The following is a 21719-nucleotide window of genomic DNA, read 5'->3' on the forward strand; positions in this document are numbered from 1 at the left end:
CTCGGACCATAGCCATCCCCTGGGTGCTCTCGGTGACTGAACTGCCTGTTTTGATTGAAGTCTTGCTGCTTCTAGTCCTACCTGCCATTACAAAGGTTTATTGTTATTATTTCTTAATTTAAATTTTTTTTTTTTTTTTTTTTAGGATGTTTGTTAGGGTGGGGGCTGTTAGGTGTTGGTCAGTAAGTGTTGAGGGAGGGATAGAGGTAGTTAGTTAGTTCTTGGTCTGAGGGATGGAGTAGTTAGTTAGTTAGTAGTAGTAGTTAGTTAGTTAATTGTCAGTTAAGAACGTCTGTTTGTTAGTGTGCCTGTTTAGTGAGAAAGATTTAGTAGCTTGTTGGTAAGATAGAAAGTTGTAAGATTGAGAGTTAAAGACTTGGTAGAAAGTTGTAGATTGATAGTTAAAGACTTGGTAGAACGCTAAAGAAAGACTGAAGACAATTGATTAGTTAGCTAGTCTTATAAGTTGGGAGTCCGGCTATAGTTGATAGCCCTTTCTTGATGCCCTTCTTGAGGCCCTTCGCAAAGGCGCTCTCGCTAAGGCGAGCGCCTTTGCCGCGCGCCGAACGGCTGCGCGCCGTTGGCTCGTCCCCTTTTATGGGGGGAGTTTGGCTGGTGATGTCAGGGGTGGGCGGAGTTAGCTCTCGCCTCTTCCCCTGCTAGCACCGCCTTCTCTGCTCCTCTCTCTGCTTCTTCCTGCTAGCACACTCTCCGCTCACTGTTCTGCCATGTGCTCAGAACTCTGCTACCATGTGCTCAGGACTAGGCACAGCTCCTACAGTCTCCCTTCGGCTGGCCTTGCACACAAACTCATGAAAAAGGCCATCAGTTAGACTTGGTAGCTATGTCCTCAAAAGAAATCCTAAATCCCACTATTTCTATATCCGACGGCATCTGGTACCACGACATCTGGTCCGATCATTTCACCTACTACTTTAACTTAATCTGGAATCAACCAAAAGAAAAAACTCACCCAAAGATAAAAAATAAATAAATAAAAGAACATCTCACAAGGGGCCACATCAACCCAGAGGAATACTGGGCACACTACGAATCGCGCGAGGAGATAAATGAAGGGGATGAGTTCTGGGAACAGTGGACAAAAACAAGCACATCCATCTTAGATAAAATAGCCCCTAAACGAAACAGAACAAACCGCTCAAATAAATATAATAAATGGTTCGACTCTGAATTATTAAAAATGAAACAATCAGTAAGACGACTAGAAAGGATCTGGAATAAAACGGGAGAAATACCAGACCGGAACAATTGGAGATCCAACATAAAGGACTACAAACAACTGATAAAAGAAAAACGAAAAACATTCTACTCATCCAAAATACACACATCCAACATGAGTTCAAAAGGAATCAACACTAAAGAACTGTTTAACCTGGTCACAAATTTATTTGATACCACACGCCACAATCAATCCATGCACGACACAAAACTTCCATCAGCAGACGATCTAGCACAACACTTTGACTCAAAAATTGTGAACCTAAGGAACACTTGCCCAACAAACAACACACATGCACATCAAATAGCCAACACACATGAAAATGAAATACCAGTGGATATGTTTTGGAACTCATTTCAAGATCTAGAATGGAATAACTTCATAAAACTCTATAACAAATATACTAAATCACACTGCATTCTAGATCCCTGTCCCCCCCACATTATGAAAGCAGCCCCTTTAGACTTTAAACTAACACTATGGAGTTGTATGACCAATAAGTTCAAAAACGGGAAATTCCTAACGAATAACGGTCACATTATAATCACCCCAATTCCAAAAAAATCGCAAACATTCCCTAACATCAGTAACCAACTATAGACCGGTAGCGTACATTCCATTCTTCGTAAAAATAATGGAAGGTTTAGTACATACCCAATTGATGGACTACCTTGATCAGTTTTCTCTACTACATGAAACCCAGTCTGGCTTCAGACCTCTGTTTAGCACTGAGACGGTGATAGCAGCGATCCTAGAACACTTACGCAACTTATTCACCAAGGGCCATAATGCCTTAATCATGCAATTTGACATGAGCTCGGCCTTCGACTTGGTGGATCACAAAAAATTACTACAATGTTTAGACGCAATCGGCATTGGAGGTGAGGTACTTGACTGGTTCCGAGGATTCCTTACGGCCCGCACCTATCAGGTACGCTTCAACTGCAACCTCTCTAAAACATGGAGAAACCCATCAGGCGTTCCACAGGGGTCCCCATTATCCCCTCTACTCTTCAACGTCTATATATCATCACTAGGCATGCAGCTGGCCCAGCGAGGTATAAAAGTATTCAGTTATGCGGATGACTTTACAATCATTATCCCGTTTAATACGTCTCCCTCCGAAATCACCCCCACAGCAACAGAAGCGCTAAACCTGATGGAACAATGGACCACAGAATTCAAACTCAAGCTCAATTCAGATAAAACTAAATTCTTTATAGCCTCGCCACACCCACATATCACGCCAAAATCACTACGCATTAACAAACTCAACTACCCTATTCAACCAACAATGAAGGTTCTGGGGGTAATACTGGACCAAGGTCTAACTATGAAAGACCATGTAGACTCCCTAGTCAAAAAAGGATTTTTTACTCTCTGGAAACTTAGGTCCATTAGAGCATACTTCGACACCTCAACATTCAGAATTCTGGTACAATCCCTAATACTAAGCCACCTTGATTATTGCAACATTACCCATCTGGCAATCTCCCGGAAGCAAATGCAGAGACTACAACTGATACAAAATGCAGCAGTCAGGTTGATCTTCGGGTTGAAGAAGTCCGATCACATAACCCCTTCCTACCGACTCCTGCACTGGCTGTCAATGGAGGCTCGCACGAAGTTCAAGCTAGGATGTCTCTGCTTCAAGGTATTATCAGGTCTAGCCCCTAAATATATAATAGACCTCTTCTCATTCCCAACTAACAGACATGAGAGAAGAACACACCTGAAATTCGTTTCCCCACCGGCTAGAGGATGCAAATTTAAGAGACATCATCAACAACTTCTATCGTATCAAGCAGCCTTATGGGGCAAAGACCTAGGAAAACTAATCACACACTCAAACAACTATAGTGAATTTAGGAAACACCTAAAAACATACCTGTTCTCGAATTACATAGGTAACGAATAAGGACAATAGCCCCCTTCGTAATTCCACCCCAAATCTGATCTTGTAAACTGTTAACCTCTAATTTCTAAACTATGAATGTTCCAATCAATTTATGAAACTTTTCTAACTCATTGTAAATAGCACGGAACTTCCCGGTCCGGCAGTATATAAACTGTTGTTATTATTAATGTTGTTAATATAAGATGTTCACTGTTATACTCTGTAATTTGCTGTCTGTACAGTTTCTCCTCATTGTAAACCGCCTAGAAGTCGCAAGATTGTTGGCGGTATATAAGAATAAAGTTATTATTATTACTTCTTTGTCTTCAGTTCTGGATTATCTCTTTCATTTATCTCAATCTGGCCTCAAATTCACCTGTTAGAGTCCATCTCAGTGCAATAGCTGCTTTTCATCAACCGCTAGAGGGAAAACCTCTATCTGCTCATCTTGTGGTTTCAAGATTTATGAAAGGACTTTTCAATGTCAAACTACCTCCAGTGGTTTGGGATCTCAGTGTCGTTCTTGCTACATTAATGAAGCCTCCATTTGACCCAATGTCTACGGCTCATCTTAAATATCTCACTTGGAAAGTAGTCTTCCTCATATTTCTCATGTCTGTTCAAAGTAATGCCTTCGACTTAGTCGATCATGTTATCCTAATTGACTGGAGTCAATTGAACTTTCTGGTAATGTGTTAAAATGGCTTCAGGGGAATTTATTGCAAAGTTTAAAAGCCAAATTTTACATCTATGCTGATGATATCACTATACTGCTTGGCCAAAGTGGCCATCCTGTCTGGAATAGGATTCTAGACAGTAATGAGAAGTAAAGGTATGAACCGAGGACCAAGTAGCGGCTTTGCATATTTCATCAGTAGGAGTGGATCTAAGGAAAGCTACTGAAGCTGCCATAGCTCTGTACGGCAAGTCCTCCAGCCCCTTAACCATCTTAGTTGCTCTTCTCTGGACCCTTTCGAGTAGTACTGTGTCCTTCTTCAATGTACGGCGACCAGTGCTGGACGCAGTACTCCAGGTGAGTGCGCACCATGGCCCGATATAGCGGCATGATAACCTTCTCCGATCTATTCGTGAACCCCTTCTTTATCATTCCTAGTATTCTGTTCGCCCTTTTTGCGTGGATGGCTTCATCGACTTGTCATTCATAAGTCCCAAGTCTCTTTCCTGGGAAGTCTCTCCAAGTACCGCCCTGGACATCCTGTATTCGTGCATGAGATTTTTGTTACCTACATGCATCACTTTACACTTATCTACGTTGAACCTCATCTGCCATGTTGATGCCCATTCCTCGAGCCTGATTATGTCACGTTGCAGATCTTCGCAATCCCCTGTGTCTTCACTACTCTGAATAACTTTGTATCGTCCGCAAATTTAATCGCCTTACTCGTCATACCAATGTCTAGATCATTTATAAAGATATTGAAGAGCACGGGTCCAAGCACCGAGCCCTGCGGGACCCCACTGGTGATGCTTTTCCAGGATGAGTATTGTCCATTTACCCCACTCTCTGTTTCCTATGATCCATCCAGTTTTTAATCCACATGAGTATTTCACCCTCGATTCCATGGCTTGCAATTTTCTGAAGTAGTCGTTCATGCGGAACCTTGTCGAACGCCTTCTGAAAATCCAGATATACAATGTCGACCGGGTCCCCCTTGTCTAGCTGTCTGTTTACTCCCTCAAAGAAGTGCAGCAAGTTCGTCAAACACGATCTGCCTTTGCTAAAACTGTGCTGACTGGTTCTCATCAGCCCGTGTCCATCAAAGTGATCAATGATGCGGTCCTTTGTCAGCGACTCTATCATCTTTCCCGGTACCGAGGTCAGACTCATCGATCTGTAGTTTCCCAAATCTCCCCTCAAACCTTTCTTGAAGATCGGCGTAACATTTGCCACCTTCCAGTCTTCCGGAATCTTTCCTGTTTTGATCGACAGATTGGCTATTAGTTGAAGCAGTTCAGCTATGTTTTTCTACAATTCGACCTTTCTGCAGCTTTTGATGTTGTCCATCATGATATTCAAGTTTTCCAAGTCTCCGAGATAGGCATTAACTCCACAGTCCTAGACTGGTTCTCAAAATTCTTACGTTTCTGCTCTTACACTGTCAACATGAATGGCACCTCATCCTCCCCCTGGAAACCGATGCGTGGAGTCCCGCAGGGTTCACCTCTATCTCTAATTCTTTTCAACATCTATATGTCCTCCCTGAAACTCCTCCATCTATCCCCCCTAGAAACACTTTACACTTATGCTGATGACATCCTTGTCCTCATCGAGACCGACTTGAACCTCACTAACCTCTCTGAGAACATATCCTCATATATAACGAACCTCCAATCCTGGGCCCTCACCGTACAAATGAAACTGAACGAGTCCAAAACAAAACTACTTTGGCTCGGCCCAAAATTAGACCAACTACCCACCTTCATCCCACTGGCTCCACACTGCAGCTTGAGTTCTCAAGCAAAGTTCTGGGCATCATCATTGACTCTACATTGTCCTTCAATGACCATCTCAATTCCTTGGTTAAAAAAATGCTTTTTCAGCCTTCACATGCTGAGGAAAGTGAGATCCTGCTTCCATCAAAAACACTTTGCCGTCCTTGTACAATCCATCATCCTTTCCAGACTGGACTATTGCAACTCTATCTACTTAAGCCTAACAAAGAAAAGCCTTCAAAGACTTCAGTGGATTCAGAATGCCGCAGCTAAGCTTATCTTCACAAAAAGTAAATTTGACCATATCTTACTGCTACTGTCCAAGCTTCACTGGCTTCCAGTAATCTCCAGGGTCCACTTTAAATGCGCCTGCCTAACTTTCAAGATCCTACACAGCATCCTTCCTCCCTTTATTCCACTTTCTTGGAATTCCTCAAATCCTAATACCACCAGATCCACCCAAAAATTAAAACTATGCTTCCCCTCATTAAAAGGCATATCCCATGCAGGAAAACTAGGGAGCTCCCTCTCCTTCAGAATTACTGAGCTCTGGAACAACCTTACCTCCCCACTTCAGAATCTGAGCTCCCTTCAACTTTTCTGTAAACATCTGAAAACTTGGCTGTTCTCAAAAATGTAATACTTCCTCCCTCTCTGGTATACTAAGCCCCTCTAAACATTCTTTATACTAAGGCCTATAACCCTTCATTGGAGTTCCTTTTCTATCTCAGCTCCTGTAAACCGTGCCAAGCTCTATGATTGTGGAGAGGATGCGGTATACAAACCTAAGGTTTAGTTTAGTCCCTTTCAGTTCCTTGATGACCCTCGGATGGATGCCATCCGGTCCTGAGAATTTATCGCTCTTAAGGCTATCAATCTGCCTACACACTTCCTCTAGACTGACCATCAATCCTATCAGCTTTTCGTCTTCATTTCCAGCATATAGCCTGATGGGTTCCGGTATGCTGTGTACATCTTCTTCAGTAAATACAGACGCAAAAAATGTGTTCAGTTTGTCGGCGATTGCTTTGTCCTCCTTTAGCGCTCCCTTTATTCCATGGTCATCCAACGGTCCCACCGCTTCCTTTGTGGGTCGTTTCCCCTTAATATATTGAAAGAACGGCTTGAAGTTCTTCGCCTCCTTGGCTATTTTTTTTCCTTGTAATCTCTTTTGACCCCTTTTACCACCTTATGGTACCTGCATTGATGTTGTTTGTGCTTGTTCCAGTTTTTGTTCATTTTTGACCTTTTCCATTCCTTAAACAAAGTTTTCTTGTCTCTTATCGCTTCCTTCACCTCTACAGTGAGCCACACCGGTTCTTTGTTCTTTTTCCTCTTTGATCCCTTGTTGATACGCGGTATATATAGATTTTGTACCTTGGTGACTGTCCTTAAAAAGGGACCAGGCTTGCTCTAGCGTTTTTACAGTGCTTATCCTCTTCTTAATCTTCTTCCCTACCATGAGTCTCATCCCTTCGTAATTCCCTTTTTAGAAGTTCAGTGCCGTGGCTGTCGTTTTGGACTGATGTTTCTCCCCTGCGTCCAGATTGAAGCAGATCATATTGTGATCGCTGTTTCTACTTCTTCCCTACCATGACAGGGTCAAGGACATTGAACAAGGTCACTGTAAAAGAGGGCTCAGGGCTGAGTGGGAACTTTTTGAGGAAGGACCTAAGGACAAATTGCAGGGGTCTAGGGCACAAATGAAATTGGCAAACAGGACTAACAGAGAACAACGGAATCCAGAGGAACAACCAAAAATGGGGAAACAGGTTGAGGACGAAAAAGACACACTACAGGAGGAGGATGACCGAGACGAGGCTTGGGGACTGGCAACTCACGAGGGGGTCGCCAGGAGCGCCAAACCTCGAGAGAAACCAGCAGGAAGGGCGAAAAACCGGGACTTACATTGCCTATACACAAATGCAAGGAGCCTAAGGGCTAAGATGGGAGAGCTGGAAGTTTTAGCCAACAAAAAGGGCCTAGACATAAATGGAGTCACAGAAACGTGGTGGACTGATGACAACAAATGGGATGCGGCTTTACCAGGGTTCAAACTCTACAGGAGAGATAGGCCACACAAAAAGGGTGGAGGAATAGCGTTATATATAAAGGATTCCATACCTTCAACCAGGATGGAAACAACAGCAAGGGTGGATGACTTGGAATCACTATGGGTTAAGCTATCCGGAGGAACTGGAGCAGACATAAAATTGGGTCTGTACTATCGCCCACCGGGACAAAAGGAAGAAACCGACCAGGAACTGGAGGCTGAACTGGGACAGGTATGCAAAAGCGGAAGTGTGGTGGTGATGGGGGACTTCAACTACCCGGGAATAGACTGGAGTATAGGGCACTCAAACTGTATGAGGGAGACCAAATTCCTGGAGGTCATGAGGGATTGTTTCATGGAACAGCTGGTCACGGAACCAACACGGGGAGCTGCCACTCTTGACCTAATCTTCACTGGACTAAGGGGACCTGCTAAAGAGGTGGCGGTACTAGCCCCACTAGGAAACAGCGACCACAACACGATCCAGTACAGGCTAGAAATTGGACCATCAAAGGTGAAAAGAACTACAACGACAGCACTGAACTTCAGAAAAGGGGATTATGATGCCATGAGTTTAATGGTGGGAAAGAAACTCAACGACACCGCAAGGAATATGGAGTCCATAGAAAAAGCCTGGACCTTACTCAAGGGCACGGTGCACGAAGCATAAAACCTGTGCGTCCCCAAGTTCAGGAAGGGGTGCAAAAAACCCAGTGTGAATAACAAATGCAGTGAAAAAGGCGATAAGTGACAAGAAGGTATCATTCAAAAAATGGAAAAAGGACCAGTCAGAGGACAACCAAAAGGAGCACAAAAAACACCAAAAGGAGTGTCAACGAGCGGTTAGGAAAGCAAAAAGAGAATATGAAGAGAGATTGGCGGGGGAAGCAACAAACCTCAAATCATTCTTCAGGTACGTCAAGGGGAAGCAACCAGCAAGGGAGGAAGTGGGACCCTTGGATGATGAGACAGAAAGGGAGTGGTAAAAGAGGAAAAGGAGATAGCTGACAGGTTAAACGAGTTCTTCAGTTCAGTTTTCACGAGGGAGGACCCAACCAACATTCCGGAACCGGAAGAGATCGTAAAAGGAGATCAGGATGGGAATCTGGTCCAACTAGAGGTGAGCAAGGTGGATGTCCTCAGACAGATAGACAGGCTAAAGAGCGACAAATCGCCAGGTCCGGACGGCATCCACCCAAGGGTACTCAAGGAACTAAGGAACGAAATAGCTGAGCCACTTCGACAAATATGCAACCTATCCTTAAAAACTGGAGAGATTCCGGAAGACTGGAAAATAGCAAATGTCACGCTCATCTTCAAGAAAGGCTCAAGTGGAGACCCAGGAAACTACAGGCCGGTGAGTTTGACCTCGGTCCCGGGAAAGATGATGGAAGCGCTGATTAAAGACAGCATCTGGGAACACATCGAAAACAATGGGCAGCTAAAGCCGAGCCAGCATGGCTTCTGCAAGGGCAGGTTGTGCCTCACAAATTTATTATACTTCTTTGAGGGGGTAAACAGCCAGGTGGATAAAGGGGAATCTATAGACATCATTTACCTTGACTTCGACAAGGTACCACATGAAAGAATGCTAAGAAAGCTATGGAACCATGGGGTGCAAGGGGAGGTCCAACGATGGATCAAAAACTGTCTGGCGGACAGGAAGCAAAGGGTTGGAGTAAAGGGCCATTACTCGGACTGGCAATGAGTCATGAGCGGAGTTCCGCAGGGGTCGGTGCTGGGACCGCTCCTGTTCAATATATTTATTAACGACCTGGAGGCAGGAACAAAATGTGAGGTTATTAAATTTGCAGATGACACCAAACTATACAGCAGGGTTGAAAACACGGAAGACTGCAAAGATCTCCAAAAAGATCTGACAGCGCTGGAAGAGTGGGCCAAAAAGTGGCAGCTTCAACATAGGGAAATGCAAGGTCATGCATATAGGGAAAAAGAACCCGATGTTCACTTATAAAATGGGGGGATCACCGCTAGGGGTGAGTACCCTTGAAAGAGACCTGGGAGTGATGGTAGACACATCATTGAAGGCGTCGGCACAGTGCGCCACAGCCTCAAGGAAGGCAAACAAAATGTTGGGCATCATTAAGAAGGGTATCATGTCCAGGACGAAGGAAGTCATCCTGCCACTGTACTGTGCAATGGTGCGCCCGCACCTAGAGTATTGCGTCCAGTACTGGTCGCCGTACCTCAAGAAGGACATGGCGGTACTTGAGAGAGTCCAGAGAAGAGCAACTAAGCTAATAAAGGGTATGGAGGACCTCTCATATACTGACAGATTGAAGAAGCTGGGGCTTTTCTCCCTGGAAAAGCGGAGACTTAGGGGAGACATGATAGAAACCTTCAAGATCATGAAGGGCATAGAAAGAGTAGACAGGGACAGATTTTTTTAAATTATGGGGAACCACAAGTACAAGGGGACACTCAGAGAAATTGAAAGGGGGAAGGTTTAGAACAAACGCCAGGAAGTTCTTTTTCACCCAGAGGGTGGTGGATACATGGAACGCGCTGCCGGAAGATGTGATTAACAGGAGCATGCTACAGGGCTTCAAAGAAGGTTTGGATAGGTACCTGGAGGACAAAGGGATTGAGGGGTATAGATAGGAGTAAAGGTAGGTTATAGGGATAGGATTAGAGGATTAGTGGCAGTTACAAAGTTAGTCAGGGGCACTGTTCAGGCAATTAGGCATGAGATATGACGCAAGGACTTAGAGGAAGGGTATCACTGTTCGCCGACGACGCCAAACTTGCAACATAGTAGGCAAAAGCTTATTACCTGATAATATGACACACGACCTACTGTTGCTGGAACAATGGTCAACTACTTGGCAGCTAGGCTTCAATGCTAAAAAATGCAAGATAATGCACCTGGGTAAGAGAAACCCACGTAGAACTTATGTACTAAATGGTGAGACCTTGGTTAGGACCACTGCGGAACGTGACCTAGGGGTGATCATTAGTGAGGACATGAAAGTTGCCAATCAAGTGGAGAATGATGGGGTGTATCCGCAGAGGTTTCGTCAGCAGGAGACCTGAAGTTATGATGCCGTTGTACAGAGCCATGGTGAGGCCTCACTTGGAGTACTGTGTTCAGTTTTGGAGACCACACTACCGAAAGGACGTGCTGAGGATCGAGTCGGTTCAGCGAACGGCCACCAGGATGGTCTTGGGGCTCAAGGATCTCACGTATGAAGAAAGATTTTAAAAAATTGCGGCTGTAATCACTTGAGGAAAGAAGAGAACGGGGAGATATGATTGAAACATATAAGTACATCACGGGACGCATCGAGTCAGAAGATGATATCTTCTGGCTCAAGGGACCCTCGACCACCAGAGGGCATCCGCTGAAAATCAGGGGAGGGAAGTTTCATGGCGACTCCAGGAAGTACTTCTTCACCGAAAGAGTAGTGGATCATTGGAACAGACTCCCACTCCAGGTGATAAAGGCCAGCAGCGTGACGGATTTTAAGAGAAAATGGGATACTCACGTGGGATCTTTAAGGGAGTAAATTCAGGGGAGGGGATACTTGGAATGGGCAGACTTGGTGGGCTATAGCCCTTTTCTGCTGCTTTTTTCTATGTTTCTTAGGCCTGATGGGCCACCGCGGGTGTGGACCGCTGGACAAGATGGACCTCTGGTCTGCCCCAGCGGAGGCAACTTCTTATGTTCTACATCTTGTGCCGGTTCTTGTAGGCCATTTAGAATTAAGTCCAGAATTGCATTTCTTCTAGTGTTTTCCTTGACAAGTTGTTCCAGGAAGCAATCGCCTACAGCATCCAAGAACTTGGTCTCTCTAATGCAGCCGGAGGTGCCTAGGTTCCAGTTGTTTCCTGGATAGTTGAAGTCACCCATGATAACTGCATTGCCTCCCTTGCAGTTGTGTTTAATCTCGTCCGTCATTTCTCCATCAATTTCTTCGGACTGCCCTGGGAGATGGTAGTAGATGCTGATCTTCGTTTCCAGGCCATTTGTTCCTGGAATTTTGACCCATAGAGACTCTAACTTATAGAAACAGAGAAACATAGAAATAGACGGCAGATAAGGGCCACGGCCCATCCAGTCTGCCCACCCTAATGACCCTCCCCTACCTTTACCTTGTGAATAGATCCCACGTGCCGATCCCATTTGGTCTTAAAATCAGGCACGCAGCTGGCCTCAATCACCTGAAGTGGAAGACTATTCCAGCGATCAACTACCCTTTCAGTAAAAAAGAACTTCTTGGTGTCACCTCGCAGTTTCCCGCCTCTGATTTTCCACGGATGCCCTCTTGTTGCCGAGGGACCCTTGAAAAAGAAGACATCTTCCTCTGTCTCGACGCGGCCCGTGAGATATTTGAACGTCTCGATCATGTCTCCCCTCTCTCTGCGCTCCTCGAGTGAGTATAGCTGTAATTTTTCTAACCGTTCCGTCAGTTGTGGCGTGTTCTCTCCAGTGGATTCAATTCCCTCTTTGACTTATATGGCAATGCCTCCACCTTTTTGAGCCACTCTGTCTCTGCGGTATAGTTTGTATCCCGGTAGCACAGTGTCCCAGATGTTTTCCTCAAGATGGTCTTCCTGATGGCCGTTACCTTCACCCGCAGGATTTCTCAGCTTCAGGCTCTTTCCTGCCAGGACCTTTTCTGCATATCATGGATTTTGGCATGGTTCAGCATTCTGTTCCCTTGTTTCTTCCGAAGGTGATCTCTGCCTTTCACATCAATCATGAAGTCCGGTTTTCTACCTTTACTTCCTCCAGTTTGAGGGAGCGTGACCGATTGTTGCACAGGATCCTGTTGTGGAACCTGGAGGTCACGAACAAGTTTCGCGTTTCTGACCATATGTTTGTCTTGATGGGCCCTGCCCGCAAGGGCAGACTAGTTTCCAAGGCCACCACTTTCAGATGTCTACTGGAAAGGAGCTTACCAGGGTAAGTACATAATCTCCTTTTACTCAATCCTCATCCTTCTTGACCTGTTTGCTGCCTTTGATACTTTTAATCACAGCTTACTCCTTGATATGCTGTCCTCGCATGGATTCCGTGAATCTGTCCTGTCCTGGTATGCCTCCTACCTCTCCCAACGCACCAACGTATGTGTTGGTGGGTCCTCGTCTGCTGCTACCCCGTTAGTGGTTGATGTACCCCAGGGGTTTTGTCTTAAGACCTCTTCTCTCTACATCTTTTCCTCTTTGCCCTGATCTCCTCCCATGACTTCCAGTATCACCTATCTCTCTAGACCTGAAATTTCACCTGAAGTACAAGTCCTCCTTTCTTCATCTCGGTAAATAATATTGTCATTGTTCCAGTCTCCTCTGCTCGCAACCTTGGAGTCGTTTTCGATTCCGACCTCTCATTTTCTATGCACATCCAACAAGCTGCTAAGACCTGTCACTTCTATCTTTTCAGTATCACCAAAATTCACCTCTTCCTTTCTGAGCACACTCTCATAACATCACGCATAGATTACTGCAATCTACTTCTAACTGGTCTCCCACAGTGCTGACTCTCCCCTTTGCAATTTGTGCAAAACTGTGCTGCAGGACTCATCTTCTACCAACCTCGCTATGCTCATGTTACCCCTCCCCTTAAATCACTTCACCGGCTCCCTATCCACCATTGCATACAGTTCAAGATCCTATTGCTGACCTACAAGTGTGTTAATTTTGCTGCCCCTCAATTTCTCTCTTTTCTCTCCCAGAGAACTCTGTTAGAACATAAGAACATAAGAATTGCCGCTTCTGGGTCAGCCCAGTGGTCCATCATGCCCAGCAGTCCGCTCATGCGGCGGCCCTCTGGTCAAAGACCAGCACCCTAACAGATTAGCCCTACCTGCGTACGTTCTGGTTCATCAGGAACTTGTCTAACTTTGTCTTGAATCCCTGGAGGGTGTTTTCCCCTATGACAGCCTCCGGAAGAGTGTTCTAGTTTTCTACCACTCTCTGGGTGAAAAAGAACTTCCTTACGTTTGTATGGAATCTATCCCCTTTTAACTTTAGAAAGTGCCCTCTCATTCTCCCTACCTTGGAAAGGGTGAACAACCTGTCTTTATCTACTAAGTCTATTCACTCTTAGCTTTATGCTTCTGCTCCACTGCTTCCAGACTTTGTTCCTTTCATCTAGCTGCCCCCTATGCCTGGAATAAATTACTCATGAATTTGTCCGTGAAGCCCCTTCCCTTGTTTAAAAGCAGACTGAAAACCCACCTTTTTGCTATATCCTTTAATCCTTAACCCTACTCTGCCCTCCAACCCAACCAGCTGATTAACCGTTCCCTTTAACTGTATCCATGACATTCTGTTTGTCTGTCTTGGCTGTTTAGATTGTAAGCTTTTTCGAGTAGGGACTGTTTTCCTTTTCTTTGTGACTCTGTACAGCGCTGCGTATGTCTGGTGGCGCTATAGAAATAAATAGTAGTAGTATAGGTAAGTAACCTCACTATTTTCTGTGACATTACTGGGAGAATGCTGCTGAAAATGACCATTTAGCTCATAAAGCATAACTGGCTTTTTTTTAAATGGGGGGAGGGGGGTGTCCCAAGATGCTAATATTCAGCATTTAACAATCCAAGGTCACTGCATAAATAGGACTACATAAAAGCCTATTATGAACATCATGTTTGGTGTAGCTGGCTCAGGAAATCTGGAAATTCAATGTCTAGCTTTAATTTCCAGGCATAAATCCTGCAGAAGTCATTAAAATGCTGAGTGCCACCAACTGAATATCAACTCCTTTCTTTTCTTAGTTGTATATCATATGTATGTGAATAACATGAGAATTCTGTGGACAGGTTATCATTGCCAATAATTTTCTTAACTTATTTACCAAACCAGTATGGAGCTAGTATTTTCCTTGAATATCTTTTACTCATTTTAAACACAAAAGTGAGGACTAATTAGCAAGCTGAAATAGCTAGTATCAGGAGCTGAATATTTGTTTTCTTTTATTCTAGGTGGAAGAAGCTGCTATAAACTTATGGAATTGGGGAGTAACTAAACGAGTAGACTCCATTATCAATGATGAACAACATGCAAAATGTAAGAGCTTCACAGAAAAGGGGAAGTGGGGGGTGGGGGAATCCATGATGAGTTAGTCCATAGCTGTTACTCTGAAAGACTAAGGGCCTGATTATTCAAAATGATGTAAATGGCCAGAAGAGACTCCTGGCTGTTTAAATTGTTTGGTGGGGGTAACCAGCAATATTCAACAGCATGTAATCAGACAGTGCCGCTGATTATTGCCACTAAACAACCAACCTCTAACTGGAGAGGTTAGGGATGAAGAGTAGGAGGAGCATAGCCCTAACCAGTTAGAAACATAGAAACATGATGGCAGAAGAAGGACAAATGGCCAATCTTGTCTGCCCTTCTGCAGTAACCATTATCTCTTTCTCTCTCTAAGAGATCCCACGCCTTCTTGAATTCAGACACAGTCTCTGTCTCCACTACTTCTTCTGGGAGACTGTTCAATGCATCTACCACCCTTTCTGTAAAAAAGTATTTCCTTAGATTACTCTGGAGCTTATCACCTCTTAACTTCATCTTATGCCCTCTTATTCCAGAGCTTCCTTTCAATTGAAAGAGACTTGACTCATGCGCATTTCTTTAGCGTCCCTCCAGACTGGCACAGAAATGGTTGGGTTTATGCTCCTCTGCCAGCAATTGGAGACTGAGACACTAACTTTTAGTTACAGTACAAGTGGGCTGTGCAGTCCTTCTTACAACCAGTCTTTTCTCAGTCTCCAGCAGGTGGAGTGATAAGATTGTGCAATCTGCTGAGATTTGTTTTTGGGCATATTGGATCTGGTTAGGGAAGTTTTCTGTCCCTTTTGCTGTCTGGATAGAGCTTTGGAGGACCCTCTTGGCAGTCCTTCTGACCTTGGGGGTGCCACACTCGAAAGGGTCAAGTCCCTCCCACCATTTCCCCCACCTCCTCAGGTTTTCTGTGTTTAGAGGAGCCTCAACTATATGCCTTGCCACCTATACTGGCACTGACTACAGTTTAGAGTGCCATGTGGGGTCTGCTCTAACTTTAGATAGTTGGTGAGCTGTGAGAAATTTATAAAAAAAAAAAAGCCACAGATCCTTTTCTTGGACGCTAACCCCCAAGGTGGACTCTAGCATCCGGTAACTGTAATTTGGGTTATTCTTCCCAATGTCCATCACTTTGTGTTTGTGCACATAAAATTTCATCTGCCACTTGGATGCCCAGTCTTTCAATTTCCTAAGGTCTGCTTGTAATGTTTCACAATCCGCATACGTTTTAACAACTTTGAACAGTTTAGTGTCAACTGCAAATTTAATCACCTCACTCATCGTTCCAATTTCCAGATAGTATAAATGATCTGAAAATTGGAAGGATGAGTGAGGTGATTAAATTTGCAGATGACACTAAACTGTTCAAAGTTATTAAAATGTATGTGGATTGTGAAACATTGCAGGCAGACTTTAGGAAATTGGAAGACTGGGCATCCAAGTGGCAGATGAAATTTTATGTGGACAAATACAAAGTGATGGACATTGGAAAGAATAACCCAAATTACAGTTACCGGATGCTAGGGTCCACCTTGGGGGTTAGTGCCCAAGAAAAGGATCTGGGTGTTATTGTAGACAATACGATGAAATCTTCCGCCCAATGTGCGGCGGTGGCCAAAAAAGCAAACAGGATGCTGGGAATTATTAAAAAAGGGATGGTTAACAAGACTAAGAATATCATAATGCCCCTGTATCGCTCCATGGTGTGACCTCATTTGGAGTATTGTGTTCAATTCTGGTCTCCTTATCTCAAGAAAGATATAGTGGCGCAGGAAAAGGTTCAAAGAAGAGTGACCAAGATGGTAAAGGGGATGGAACTCCTCTCGTATGAGAAAAGACTAAAATGGTTAGGCTCTTCAGCTTGGAAAAGAGACAGCTGAAGTGAGATATGATTGGAGTCTACAAAATCCTGAGTGGAGAAGAACGGGTACAAGTGGATCGATTTTTCGCTCCGTCAAAAAATTACAAAGACTAGGGACACTCCATGAAGTTACAGGGAAATACTTTTTAAAACCAATAGGAGGAAATTTTTTTTTCACTCAGAGAATAGTTAAGCTCTGGAATGCGTTGCCAGAGGATGTGGTAACAAGGGATAGCATAACTGGTTTTAAGAAAGGTTTGGACAAGTTCCTGGAGGAAAAGTTCATAATCTGTTATTGAGAAAGACAAGGGGGAAGCCACTGCTTGCCCTGTATTGGTAGCATGGAATATTGCTACACCTTGGGTTTTGGCAAGGTACTAGTGACCTGGATTGGCCACCGTGAGAACGGGATCCTGGGCTTTATGGACCATTGGTCTGACCCAGTAAGGCTATTCTTCCTTTTTAAAAAAAATTCTTTATTTAATAATTTTAATACCATAAACTCAGTGCAGAACACAATTAATCAATAATAATAAAACCCTAAGCGCGCATGCGCACTTAGGGTTTCGTGATCCCTGCCGCCGTGTTTTCTGTTCCTTGGCCAAATTCTATTATAGAACACGGCGGCAGGGAACACTCTGGAGCTTCCCCCCCACCCTCACTCACCAACCGCTGCCAATGCCTTCAAAGGAGCCTCATGAGGATCGCAGCTGGCTGTAGCAGACTTAGCAGGCCGCACAGCACCTCGGTAGCACGTTTCCTCTGACATTCATGATCGCATCAGAGGGAACGTGCTATCAAGATGCAGAGTGGCCTGCGAGGTTCGCAAAAGCCGGCCGCGATCCTCACCAGGCTGCAAACGACCATGCTGGACTGGGGGAGCAGGGAAGAGGGACCGGGGGAACAGGGAAGAGGTGCTGCTGGACCGGGGGAGCAAGGAAGAGGGACAGGGGGAGCAGACCCTGGGGGAGCAGGTAAGGGGTGCTGCTAGACCGGGGGAGCAGGGAAGAGGTGCTGCTGGACCGGGGGAGCAAAGAAGAGGTGCTGCTGGACTGGGGGAGCAAGGAAGAGAGACAGGGGGAGCAGGAAAGAGGTGCTGCTGGACCGGAGGAGCAGGAAAGAGGTGCTGCTGGACTGGGGGAGCAGGGAAGAGGTGCTATTGCACCGGGGGGAGCAAGGAAGAGGGACAGGGGGAGCAGAACCTGGGGGAGCAGGTAAGGGGTGCTGCTGGACTGGGGGGAGCAGGGAAGAGGGCCAGGGGGAACAGAGAAGAGGTACTACTGGACTGGGAGGAGCAAGGAAGAGGGACAGGGGGAGCAGGACCCGGGGGAGCAGGTAAGGGTTGCTGCTGGACTGGGGGAGCAGGGATGAGGTGCTGCTGGACCGGGGGAACAAGGAAGAGGGACAGGGGGAGCAGAACCTGGGGGAGCAGGTAAGGGGTGCTGCTGGACTGGGAAGCAGGGAAGAGGGACAGGAGGAGCAGGGAAGAGGTACTGCTGGACCGGGGGAGCAAGGAAGAGGTACAGGGGAAGCAGAGAAGAGGTGCTGCTGGACCAGGGGAGCAGGGAAGAGGTGCTGCTAGACAGGGGGAGCACGGAAGAGGGACAGGGGGAGAAGAACCTGGGGGAGCAGGTAAGGGGTGCTGCTGGACTGAGGGAGCAGGGAAGAGGGACTGGGGGAGCAGGGAAGAGGTGCTGCTGGACTGGGGAAGCAGGGAAGAAGTGCTGCTGGACCGGGGGAGCAGGGAAGAGGTGCTGCTGGACCAGGGGAGCAGGGAAGAGGGAAAGGGGGAGCAGAGAAGAGGTGTTTCTGGACCGGGGGAGCAGGGAAGAGGGACAGTGGGAGCAGGGAAGAGGTGCTGCTGGACCAGGGGAGCAGGGAAGTGGGACCGGGGAGCAGTGAAGAGGTGCTGATGGACTGGGGGAGCCGAGAAGAGGGACAGGGAAAGCAGAGAAGAGGTGCTGCGGGACCGGGGGAGCAAGGAAGAGGGACAGGGAAAGCAGAGAAGAGGTGCTGCTGGACCGGGGGAGCAAGGAAGAGGGACAGTGGGAGCACGGAAGAGGTGCTGCTGGACCGGGAAAGCAGGGAAGAGGGTCAGGGAAAGCAGAGAAGAGGTGCTGCTGGACCGGGGGAGCAGGGAAGAGGGACAGGGAAAGCAGAGAAGAGGTGCTGCTGGACCGGGGGAGCAAGGAAGAGGGACAGTGGGAGCACGGAAGTGGTGCTGATGGACTGGGGGAGCAGGGAAGAGGGACAGGGGGAGCATGGAAGAGGTACTGCTGCACAGGGAAGTGGGGTGGGGGAGGGAAATGCTGCTGCTGCTGCTGCTGCACAGGGAAATGGAGGGGGATGGTATGCTGCTGCTGCTACTGCACAGGGAAGTGGAGTGGGGAGAGAAATGCTTTTGATGAGAAAAGGGGGCTGGGGCTGAAAGGGAAAATATGAGAGAAGGGGGCTGGGGAGGGGGGTTAAAAATGGGTTTGGAGCTGGATCTGAGGCTGAAAATAGGGGACATGTGAGGGAAGGAGGCCTTACTAGCACCCGTTAATGTAACGGACTTAAACATTAGTATTGAATATACTTTGTAAAGTTAATAAACTATTGAGAATAAAACATGTTATCAATGCTACAATTAGAACATTCCCATTCCCTATCTTGCCTCCCCCTCCCGAGACCTGGTCCAAAACCATAATGGTTAGATAGTTCTTTCATAAAGCTTATTTTTCCAATTCAATAGAACTCTCCCATATGTCATTAAATTTTGCCCATTGGTTAGTTAAAAGGGCCAAGAGTCTATATTTTTCACACACTATTCCTAAACGTTCCCTCACATCTCTCAAAGTAAGTACATTTATCATACGCCATTGCTGAGCTAATGTCAGCCTAGCAGCTATGAATGCCAAGTCAAAAAGTTTAGATCGAGAAAATGTTAAATCTTCTATTCTTACTCCCAACAATGCCCTTTCGGCATTAAGCTTAAGTGGGGTCTGAATTAGTTTGCTTACATACTCGAAAACTTGCTCCCAAAACTTCTGGACTCTTTGACATTCCCACCACATATGATAGAATGTACCTCTTTCGCCACATCCTTTCCAACAGCTAGCATCACTCTGCTTGGTGTATTTACTGATTAAAACAGGGATAGTGGGGGGGGGGTCACGTGATGCTGGAGAGGGGGGTCACGTGATGCTGGAGACCTGATCGGACGTGCCTCTCCTCAGCTCCGGGCTGCCTTGTCATAAATCCTAGCTATAAACCCGATTTTTCGCGCTTACGACTTGAAGCTTTACATCGGATCCCCCCCTACAATTAGGTGCGAACGGCGGTCACCTTTTCAGCGGTGTTTCTGTGGGGCATGCCGATCAAACCTCAGCGAGGAGTGAAGGCCAAACTCACCTCGCTAGCGCCTAAAATGGCGGAGAAACACGAGGTGCCCATGTTCACGCTCCAGGAAGCCGCGGTGCAGGAGCTTACCCGTTCTCTCACTCTTGTGATGGAAGATAAACTCACCAAGATTCAATCGTTTATGGAAGAAATGCAGGAGCGCCTGGAGTCCCAATCCAACAGAATGCAGCGTGCGGAGGACCATATAGCCCAGCAGGAGGTTCGCACTGACAATTTCGAGGAAAGGCTGTGATCGCTGGAAACTTCCGCCTCCACTTTGAAAGATCGGGCGGAGGATCAAGAAAATCGCAGCCGCAGAAATAATCTGCGATTTATAGGGATCCCTGCCTCGTTGCGTGATGTGGATCTCCGCACCCGACTGGAAGCGTGGCTGCCCACGGTTTTTGACATCCAGCCGCCTCTGACCCCGGTGGTGATAGAAAGAGCTCATCGGGTGGGCACACGCAGGGAAGACGAACAACGCCCGCGCCCAGTCATTGCGCGTTTTCTCAATTTTGCGGTTAAGGAGAAAATTCTGTCCCTGTATCGCAGAGGGGCCGCTGTGCAATTTGAAGGGCAGAAAGTTCTTCTGTTTCAAGATTTCTCGCCTCAAGTTTCCTACCAGCGCAGAGCTATGGCTCCCTTTTGTAATGAGCTTTACAAAAGAAATATCAGAGTCACCCTTCAGTATCCTGCACGTGCAAGGGTATTCCATAACAATAAGGTTATATTCCTGGAGAATCCACAGGCCATGGAGCATTTCATTCAAAAACTCCCATCAGATTGGGAGCCTCCCGGAATAGTTGACTGACTGTGTGCACAGAACAAATGATCTTGATTTTCCTGCTGCTCACGAATCTGTGAGGCCTATGTGTGGCCTGGACCTGCTCCATGCCTCTACAGGGGGTTTCTTGTGGATTAGGGCCGCGGCCTGAAGTTTGCTGGTGATATGGCTATTATTCTACTTACCAATGGATATTTCTTCATCTCTGCTTGTTTCACCTTGCTGTTCTTCTGCGACAGCAGTGATACCGTACTCTGGTTGTTCCTGGAGTCTACTGTTTAGTGGGTGCTCTCTTTGGGGGGCGCTCTTCTTGGTTATTATCCATTTATCTTGCTATTGTTATTCATATGTTATTTACTTTTCTATTCTGGTTTCTGATGCTACTCATAGATATTCAATGCACCAAGTGTTTCTACTGGATATTGACTTATCCCTGTTTGCTTCTCCTTTTCTACAACGTTTGCTGAGGCATGTCATTGTACAAGTTCCTGGTTGCACTGTTTGCAATGTTTCTCTGCTTTTATTCAGGGTTTTATTATTTTTTGTTGATCATTGGCTGTTTTGAGGCGGCCCGGGGCTGATGTTTTTCTATGCTGACATGTTGTGTAGGGGTAGACTACATAGTCTGGGGTGGAGGGAGGGGAGAAATTGGGGGATTGGGGTGGGATGTGAGTATGTGCCTGTATGAGTGTGGTTTGGATGGTTGTGTTTTTCATGGGCGGAAGAGGTGCGAGGAAATGATTCCAGTATGGTTGCTGTGGCTATTGGGTGGATGGCTACATTTCGCAGGGACTGAGTTGGGGGGAATTGGCTGGGACGCCCCCTACCCGGTACTTGGCGACTATTGGGTTTTCTTTCTGCTGTCTGATCTTGCTTTCCTTTCCTATGGCTAGTCTTTCTGTTAACTCTTTGAATGTGGATGGGTTCCATTCTCCGGTGAAACGTACAAAAATATTGACCTATCTGAAAAAAGAACGCTGTGACATAGCACTCCTTCAAGAAATTCACTTGTCCCCCACT

At 46.1% G+C, this 21719-nt stretch overlaps 1 protein-coding gene across 1 annotated transcript in view; it reads left to right on the forward strand.

Annotated features, from left to right (window-relative positions):
• The window catches only part of TEX11 (testis expressed 11), a 575855-nt gene that overhangs the window by 54324 nt on the left and 499812 nt on the right, over nt 1-21719 (forward strand). The window contains exon 4 of the mRNA XM_033944972.1: nt 14592-14676. Coding sequence (XP_033800863.1) covers nt 14592-14676 — 85 coding nt within the window. The remainder of the gene's footprint in view (nt 1-14591; nt 14677-21719) is intronic.

The sequence above is a fragment of the Geotrypetes seraphini genome, chromosome 5 (genome assembly GCF_902459505.1).
Source record: "Geotrypetes seraphini chromosome 5, aGeoSer1.1, whole genome shotgun sequence".
Taxonomy (NCBI): Eukaryota; Metazoa; Chordata; class Amphibia; order Gymnophiona; family Dermophiidae; genus Geotrypetes; species Geotrypetes seraphini.